The 9,672-nt window shown below is 32.6% G+C and overlaps 1 protein-coding gene across 4 annotated transcripts in view; it reads right to left on the bottom strand.

Moving 5' to 3' along the window:
- The window catches only part of LOC145822514 (wee1-like protein kinase), a 37,423-nt gene extending 32,959 nt beyond the window's left edge, over window positions 1-4,464 (bottom strand). Inside the window, exons 1-2 of one of the 4 annotated variants that reach the window (XR_014363857.1) lie at window positions 3,506-4,280; window positions 3,026-3,093 (exon numbers count right to left, since the gene is read on the bottom strand). Coding sequence is in view for 1 of the 4 variants with exons in the window: in XM_082919676.1 (XP_082775802.1) it covers window positions 3,026-3,093; window positions 3,506-3,596 (159 nt within the window). In the remaining 3 variants the exon portion in view is untranslated. Of the gene's footprint in view, window positions 1-3,025; window positions 3,094-3,494 lie in introns of all 4 variants that reach the window. The other 3 variants (XR_014363856.1, XR_014363858.1, XM_082919676.1) reach the window with 3 other exon arrangements.
- Between the last annotated feature and the right edge of the window lie 5,208 nt (window positions 4,465-9,672).

Genomic DNA, 9,672 nt, shown 5'->3' on the forward strand with positions numbered 1-9,672 from the left:
AGAGGGAACTTTTGAGAAGAATTTCATAAGATAAAACAAACATGACAATGCTCAAATAAATGGAAAATGATAGTCATTCATTTCTTAAAATTAAGAATGAAAAACATTTCAATTTCATTATATACTTTGCTTTGGGTAATCTAAAAAATGGACCAGACACTTTCATTAATTTATCAAAAATTTTGAAAAACCAGCCAACTTGGTTGGATTTTAACCAGGTTTTGGGAATTTTTGTCGAGTAAAGGTTGGCATATGTACTTCTAAAATGCTTTACCAAACACTGAAAAGGTTTCAAACCAGTGAAGTTGTGGCCCCTAGAATTGGTTTTTTGCTTTTCTTAAATAGGCTCAATTTAGAGTCGCCTACAAAGTAATTTTGAACAAAAATGCTGTAAAAAAGTACAAAGAAAACCAAACAGACATCCAATTCAATGCCATTAAAAAAATCATTATTACTCAAAAGCAATAACAAAACCCACTTGATATGGACACCAAGCTTGCTTTGGTTTGATTTGACAGTGAAACAAAAAACAATTCAACCAAATTGAGACACAAATTAATATCTAAATAACAGAAATTAAACCCATCATTTCCCATACAAACACATACAGCTCCTACAACAATTCAACCAAATTGAGACACAAATTTGATATCATACAACACAGGATCAAATTAAAAGAAAATCAAACCTGCTGGTAGAGAGTGTAGAGAAGCAATGCACAGCAATACAAAGCTTGAAATCAGAATTAAACAGAGCAATATAGAAATCAACTACGCCTAATGAAGTAGATAACAAACAGCAATACAAAAACAAACACAATGCATCAGAAATTCAAATCAAACTATCAATCACGAAGCCTTTTTAACAAAAAATATAGCAAATTAGAATGTTTGAATCAATTCAGAAAACAAAGTTACATGAGTCACATTGAACTTCATGCTGACTCAAAACGAAATTCAAAATGCAATGCACCAGAGCTTCATCATAAATCACGAATTTTTACTTAATAAGAAACCACTACTTGATAATGAAATTTATAAACTCAAGTTAATTAAAAGTCCTTACGAACTTTAGTGGATAATTGAAGTTAGAAACCCAAACACCCTCATTTTCGCTTTATTCCCCCTTTTCATGCCTTTTCATCTATTAGAAACCCCTAACACTTTTCAGTTGATAGCTTTGTTCTAATCAGTGAGTAAATTAATCAAACACTTGCAGATTCAAACATCTCCCAACAACACACTATTATACAAAACCCAGTATAAATCATTCAGTAAAATTGAATTTAGGGCATTACAAGAGAACATAAAACACATTAATAATTAGATAGTATGATAAAACAAACCTTGAAGACGATGAAGATGCAGATGAGACTTGTGTGGTTGAAGTGACATTGTTGTCTTGGTTAATAGACGAGGAAGATGAAGAAGAAGAGAAAGGAGGCTGACAAAGACCCGACTTATTCTTTGAAATCTTTAAACAATGTAACCCATTTCATCGTATTTCCGAGATGATAACTTTCTCGTCCAACAAATGTCCCACCGGAGGCCGATCAAACTCCGACAAATCCAAATAATCTAGAAGGATCTCCGACCTCAATATACGTCTACGAGAGAGTGAGAGGGTTGGGAGATCTACAAACGCCGGTCTACGAGAGAGAGATTGTGAGCGTCTGCGAGAGCGATAGAAGAGAATGAGAGGACATGAGAGGAGGGTTACCTAGACGCCGAAGGGGGTACTGCACACGTCGGTGTGGTCGCCACTGCGAGAGAGAGAGAGAGACACGGGCAGGGTTGGGTGTGAGAATGAATTAGGGACTTAAGCTTTAGATTTTATTTTTATTTTTTTTTTGGTGCTTGGCTCCCAAAATTTTTATTTTGCCGCTATTTTTTTTAAAAAAATGATTTAGACCTCTAAAAATAGACCTCTAATAGAGCATTAATTTGTCTTTTTTTTCTCTATTTTTTGTCTTTTACTTCACTGCTTTTTTTTTTTTTAATGGGTGGACAGCTCATTAGAGCTGCACTGTAGCAGCTCTAATTAGAGCTCTACAGCATGACTATTTTTTTTTTGGTCATACATTTTACGACAATAATTGCGTGCTATGAAAAGTGAAATATTTTAAACAGTTGGTTTTTTGTGTATCGTGAAAAGTGTAATTTTTAACGACTGGATTTTTGTGCATCATGAAATGTTTAATATTTTTTAAAATTATTTATGAGCTCCAAAAAGAAAAAATTATTTTTGGTGAGCTAGAGAAAATTATTTTTGTGCTTTTTAAAAATTATTTTTGTGCATCAAACTCCGGCGATATGCGACAGACGTGAGTAACGGTGGTGAGGGACTTCGGTGAGCTAGAGAGAGTAGGCACTGATTGAGAGAGAGAACACAGAGAGAGAGAGAGGGCAGACCAACATAGAGAGACACAGAGAGTGAGCTAGAGACAGAGGGGAGATTAGGGCTTTTTTTAATTTTTTTTTCTGTTTTCCTAGTACAAAACAACGTCGTTTAACAATCGGCGGCCAAATTTTTTTGTCGCAAAAAAATTTCAATTCTTGCCTCCACGTTTCAAATTTCCCTCCCAAGACTTGTGGCTAGAAACCCCATTTTATTTATAATATATATATATATATAGATAGATAGATTTAATAAGAATTTATATTTGTTTTAGATATTTTTTTAATACACAAATTATTTTTTATAATTTTTTTATAAAAATAATTTGAAAATCCCATCAATAACCATAGCATACGGGAGAAGTTGAAAATGGTGTAAGAGTAGGTATGAGAGAAGTCAATCAATGCCGAGTTTTTTTTCCTTTTAAGATAAAAAATTTAGGAAATTAAGATTGGTTTATAAAATAATTTAACAATCACATTAATAACCATAGTGTACGAAAGAAGTTGAAAAGGACGTAAAATCAGATTAACAGAAAATTACACAAGTGCCAGAAGCCTGAAAATGTGGATTACGCACAAATATTGCATCTGCAAAATCTAAGAATTTGCTGCAAATTGAAATGTACCTCAATTTCATGAAAATCTGTCCAATAGCGTGAAAGGCCATCTCCACCAATAATGGTAGGAAAAATACCTACGGAGTGAAACTTGATGAGGTTAGGCAAAGTCAACGAAATAAGTATTCTGACAAAAACAACAAAACCATGTTGAATCCTACCTACCCTTGCCCCCCTAAAAGCCCTCATCACAACTCTGTCAATGGAAAGTAACAGGAAAATAAATGGCCTATGATTTAGGATTTAAAGCATGTCTTTGACTTACTATGTTCTCCTAAAAGTTGCATAATATGAGATGCCAAGTCCAGCCTATTTTCTAAAAACATGACTTCCCAATGCTAAAATAGCAGCTAGATTATATCATTTCAAAAAGTGTAGGATTATTATATAAACAATACCCAGAACAATAATGGCTATTTCGCAATGCATTTCAAGAAGAAGGTTCCCCAAACAAAAGAACAAATTTTAAAGAACCCACCAAGCTTGTACCTGCACACTTTGACCTTTGATTGCCAAAAGGATCTATATCAGTTTCTGAAGCATCCTTTTGGTATAGGTTTTTTATGCATGGAGGAGGCATAACTCGACAACGTAAAGCTACTGCAGACGGTGAAACATAACTATGATTCTTTTGAGGTTCAGTTCCTATTGCTTTCTCTGTATTGATTTCATCTGTTCCAAAAGTATCTTTGGCAAGTTCTACAACTTGTTCATGGCAAGATAAATTAAAACCATCTGAAAATCAGAGGAAAAAAAGTCATGCAGGACATTAAAAATCAGAGCAGTACATGAAAATACAATAGATCATGTAGTAATAATTAATGCACGTGGATTGTAAAGTGCTGAGGTGAAAAGGAAGCTGATCAATATTAAAAACTCTAGCAGTAAGAAATGAGCAAGTGCAAATGCCTATCACCAGTTCCATCAAAAGATTTATTGTGCCCAGATCTATTTTGCTACTTTAACTTCAGAAAGAGGGAGCAGAAAAAGTGCCTCTAAATGGACTTTGATCATAAAATACCAACCAACATGAGTGGGAATTTTTGAGACAAACATTTAGTTGCCATGCTTACAGAATACTTGGTGGTCAACAAATAACATAACATTTCCGGTGTTCAAAAAAAAAAAAAAACATAACAAATAACATAACCATCAAAAAAAAGTGTGGGTGAATTGTGGAAGCAAAGTTGTTAAGATGAATGCATGGTGGTACAAGAAAAAAATTCCAATAAAATATGAATGCTTTTCATTAAAGCTTGCATTAGCACCTACTACAAGGGCATGATTTGATTCAGGTCGATAGAATAGCCAGAACAGGAAGAGGGCAAAAAAGGGCCCAAGTTGACATGGGAAGAAAGACAAAAATGACATGGAAATTAAATGAAATTATATAACACTAAATGGAAAAAACAACCGAAGAAGAAAGAAAGAAAGAAAAAAGGGAACGATAAATGAATGAAATTATATAACACGAAATGGAAATAATGACCCAAGTTGACACGAGAATAAAGACAAAAATGAATTTGAGGTGAAATGAAATGACATTAAATGACAATAATGATTTTTTTTTTTTTTTTATGATCATATGCTGCTTTCCTACCATTATGCTTCACTCTAAGGCCCCGTTTGTTTGGGGTTATAGGGAGGAAATTAGGATTGATAGTGAGGTGAGACTACTATATGGGGTGTTTGTTTTGAGAGATGGAGAGGGGACTTCTAATCCCTTAGTATTAGTAAAGGCCTTGGAAGGGGGATTGGGAAGGAGGAGGTAGAGATGGTATTAGAAAAATAGTGAGAGGATTATAAATTTTTTTATTTTTTATATATTAGGAATTTTTTAAAAAAATATTAATGTTTAATTTTTTATATTTTTTATTATTTTATATAAAAATAATTTAACAATTACTCACTATTAATCCCCTCACTATCAATCCGTTCACTAACAACCGTCTCACTATGAATCACCTCCATTCTACCTCTGAAAACAAACGGGCCCTAAAGGGTATGGAGTACTGTAAGATAGGCCATCATTATCATCCCTCATCATATCCATCATAAGATCAAGGTCAGTTGGAGACCACAGCCACAAGCAATATAACTGCATCTTTACTTAAATCCATTTGTAAATTTAATTCTAGTCATATACATGATATGATATTCTTTCAATTGAACTACCCATGATAGAAATTAAAGCTCAAGCACACCACAACAATCTCTGGTGACTTGGGACAAGCAATGTTCTGCAAAAAAATAAACATTAGCAATCAAAAACATTAGCAAATCAGTAGCAAAATCCAGATTTCGAACAACATTAACGGTCACTCTTCAAAGATCACCTTGTTGCAATCCAAACTGTTTGATATATATTGACCGTCCGGAGTGATATAATCAGGAGTGCTGCATTCATAAAAGCAAAAAATCAAAAACAAAAAGTCGGAAGAGTTATCTTTACTCTTCAAGATGCATCCTTTAATTGAATATTGGGCATTGCAATTCAGTATAATTTACATTAGATCACTAGAGAGAACCCAAAATCAAATGCATGGTTTTCGCGATTGTAGTAAATTTTAGTTATTAAATTGAGCAATCAAGACATCCTAATTTGAAATCTTTTGAACATGCTTGAAATTGGAATCCAATGATAAGAAATTAGAAGTTACCAAAAGAAATCCTGACTGAGAATGAAATCTTTGTCGTCTACATTGGAATCAATGTCGATATCGAGAGGCGGTGATGAAGAAGGAATTAGTGAATCTGCGGATTGAGCTTCGGATTCAAGGAGACTCTGGAAGCGGAACGAATCAGATAAAGAGATAGAGAAGGAGGATTGTTGTTGGAGAGGCTTGAAAGAAACATGCCCTAGCTTCTGAACTGTCAAGTGTCTCGCCACTGAACCCTTCATTCTCTCTCTCTCTCTCTCTCTCTCTCTCTCTCTCTCTCTCTCTCCTGATATTTTTGGAATTTGGGGGGAGAGAAGAAGAGGAGAGTGAATAATAAAGTTCAAAATTGCGCGGGTTTTTCTTAGGAGTAATGATTCATCCCTCTTTTCCCCCCACCCCCTTTGACCCCCTCTCTCTCTCATTGGTTACCTTTTCTTTTTCTTTTTCTTTTTTTTCCTGCTCCACCAATCACCTCCTGCCACGTGGCAAAGGGGGTGAGGGGGTGACCCCCAAAAGGGGGTCCCAAGCATTATTCTTTTCTTAGTGGGTGAATTTTGAGTGGATCAGGTGTTACTGGGGTTCAGATGTTACGGTGCAGTCTCGCTTTCTCAAGAGGCGAGTTGAAATGAATTTCATGGATGAATCTAAACCGTTTAATGGAAGTCGCGATTTGTTTTATGTATTGTTCGATCTGATTGGAGTACTCCTGCGGTTCAGATTATAGTTTTTTGAATAATGAAGTAATTAGCGTATAACCCGTGCTATGCATGGGATAATTATAAATATTTATATTTATTTTAAATTTTTTTTAATATATAAATTATGTTTTTTAAGATTTTTTATAAAAATAACAATTTCATCACTAGTCATAGTGTATGGGAGAAGTTGAAAAATAATGTACTGCAGTAACTATACACGGATTATATTTATAATTGTTTGTATGAGGGAATTTTAAATGCTGATCAGGAGATTTTGACCAAATCAATAAAGAGTAATGCTAGAGACCCCAAATATTCTACCAAAAGTTTTACCAAATGTCTCACATGGGTGTGGAACCCACACAATGTGGGTCCCATGTGGGTCCCACACCCATGTGAGACATTTGGTAAAACTTTTGGTAGAATTTTTGGGGCCTCTAGCATTTTTGACCAATAAATGCAGGCATGTGGAAAGACAGGTGAATTGAAAAAAGTTAATAAATGCTGATAAGGGGATTTTGACCAAATCAATAAATTGTGAGTTTTTTTTTTTAATAAAAAATTTAGAAAATTCAGATTGGGAAATTGAAACTCTCACAGGCCTTGGGGGGTTAAAACCCCCCTTTGCTTAATATATAGTATAGATAGACAGATATATTTAATAAGAATTTATGTTTGTTTTAAATATGTTTTTAATATATAAATTTTTTTTTAAGATTTTTTTTTTTAAATAATTTAACAATCCCGTCACTAGCCATAGTGTATGGGAGAAGTTGAAAAGAGTGTAGGAGTAGGTATGGGAGAAGTTAAAAAGTAAGTTGGGAGAAGTCAATAAATACTGAGTTTTTTTTTTAAATCAAAAATTTAGAAAATTAAGATTGGAATATTGGAGCTCCCACAAGGCTTGTAAGTTAAAAACCTCTTTTTTCTAGAAAATTAAGATTGTGATATTGGAGCTCCCACAAGGCTTGTAAATTAAAAACCTCATTTTCCTTATATAATATTAGCCTATCACCCGTGCTATGTACGGGATAATAATAAATATTTATATTTGTTTTATATTTTTTTTAATATATAAATTATGTTTTTTAAGATTTTTTTATAAAAATAATTTAACAATCTTATCACTAATCATAGTGTATGGGAGAAGTTGAAAAGGGTACTGTAGTAACTATACACGAATTGTATCTATAATTATTTGTATGAGGGGATTTTAAATGCTGATAAGGAGATTTTGACCAAATCAATAAATGCAAGCATGTGGAAAGACATGTGGATTGAGAAGTTAATAAATGCTGATTAGAAAATTTTGACAAAATCAATAAATGCTGAGTATTTTTTTTTAATAAAAAATTTAGAAAATTCAGATTGGGATATTGAAGTTCCCACAGGCCTTGGGGGTTAAAAGCCCCATTTTACTTAATATATAGTATAGATATAGATGATAGATAGATAGATAGATAGATAGATAGATAGATAGATTTAATAAGAATTTATGTTTGTTTTAAATATTTTTTTAATACACAAATTATTTTTTTTAAAGATTTTTTTATAAAAAATAATTTAACAATCTCATTACTAGTCATAATATATGAGAGAAGTTGAAATGGATGTTAGGAGTAAATATGAGAGAAGTCAAAAAGTGGGTTGAAAGAAGTCAATAAATGCTGAGTTTTTTTTTTTTAAAAATCAAAAATTTAGAAAATTAAGATTGAGATATTGAAGCTCCCACAAGGCTTGTAAGTGTTAAACTACATTTTCCTTATAGACAGATATAGATAGATAGATAGATATAGATATAGATATGGCACATACCATTTATATCAAGGACCAAAGTACCAGGACAACTTCTGTAATTTTCCCTCATCTAAATTAAAGGGATTTAAAAAGAAAAAAAATTATAATATTAAAAAATGTTCACTAAAAAAATATAGATTAAAAATTACAAATTAATTATTGAAAACTCCATACTAAACAAGGTAATGTTTTCTATTAATTTTGAAAATTAAAAAATTATTATTAATTTTTTCTCTATTTTTTTTTCTCACAAAAAATAGCTACATTAATTATATTTTTTTTTCCTTTCCTTTTTCTTTTTTTCTTTTTTCTTTTTTTTTTTTTTTTTTTGATGGAGAGGGGTTTTGACTTGCGATTTTTCTAAAATGGGTGTTCTAGACGGAAAGGGTACAGTTGGTTCAGATAATAAGAAAAAGTGCTTATGCAAGAGGTGCCTTTACTATGAGAAAGAATAATCGGTTTTGCATAGGGTGCCTTCTTGGATAATAGTTTCAATACTGGCATGCATGAAGGGCTTAAGTGTGAGACATATAAGAGGGGCTTTAGTGCGAAAATAGAAGAAATGGTTTACAGAGTGTCTTCTTGCTTCACGACTTCAATACTTGTGAGAAAGGAGTAGGCTCAAGTGCGAGAGCGAGATGAGGGTTTGTAGGAAGTGTCTTCTTGGGTCACGACTTGAGTGTCCGTGCACATGAAAATGAGTGATAAGGGTCAGAGTGTGTCTCTTGGGGTCACGGTTTCAGTGCTCCGAAACACAAAACCATAGCATATTAATAAAGAGAAATAATTAGTGATAAAATATTTTTGCCTCCTTAAATACAAGAATAGTGAATTTATTATTGATGACGAAATATTTTTGTCTTCCACAACATAACCTTATGAGACGAAAAATATATTCGTCGCGCAATCAATTAGAATTTATTAGTGACGAAATATTTTCATCTCCCACAACTTATTCTTCCAAAACAAAAATCTATTTGTCGCCCATTTAATAAAAAGATGAAACGCCATCGTTTACATGATGGAGTGTTTATTGGTGACGAAATATTTTCGTCTTCCATAACTTATCATTCCTAGACAAAAATATATTTGTCGCCTAATAAATGGAAATATGCAACGGCATCGTTTAATAGGTAGGGAATTTATTGGTGACCGAATTACGTTCGTTGCAATATATATATATATATATATTTTGTGACAAAAATGTTCGTCTCCAATGAACTAAAATAATTCACACCAATACAAACGAAATTGGCGGCTGAATTTTGTAGACAAATTTTTTTTCGTCTCCTATACGTTTGAGAAAAATTAAAACAAACGAAAAAATTAATATTTTGTCATCTTTAGGTTAAATTTTAAGACAAAAAAAAATTTCGTCACCAAATTTTGTCACAATAGCCTAGATTTCTTGTATTTTGTTTCCTTGTTTAATTATTATTATTATTATTATTTTCTTTTGTGGAGTGGGGTTTACTGTGAGAAAGAATAGTAGTTTTGCACA

The sequence above is a fragment of the Camellia sinensis genome, chromosome 3 (assembly GCF_055761805.1).
Source record: "Camellia sinensis isolate YWXY chromosome 3, ASM5576180v1, whole genome shotgun sequence".
NCBI lineage: Eukaryota > Viridiplantae > Streptophyta > Magnoliopsida > Ericales > Theaceae > Camellia > Camellia sinensis.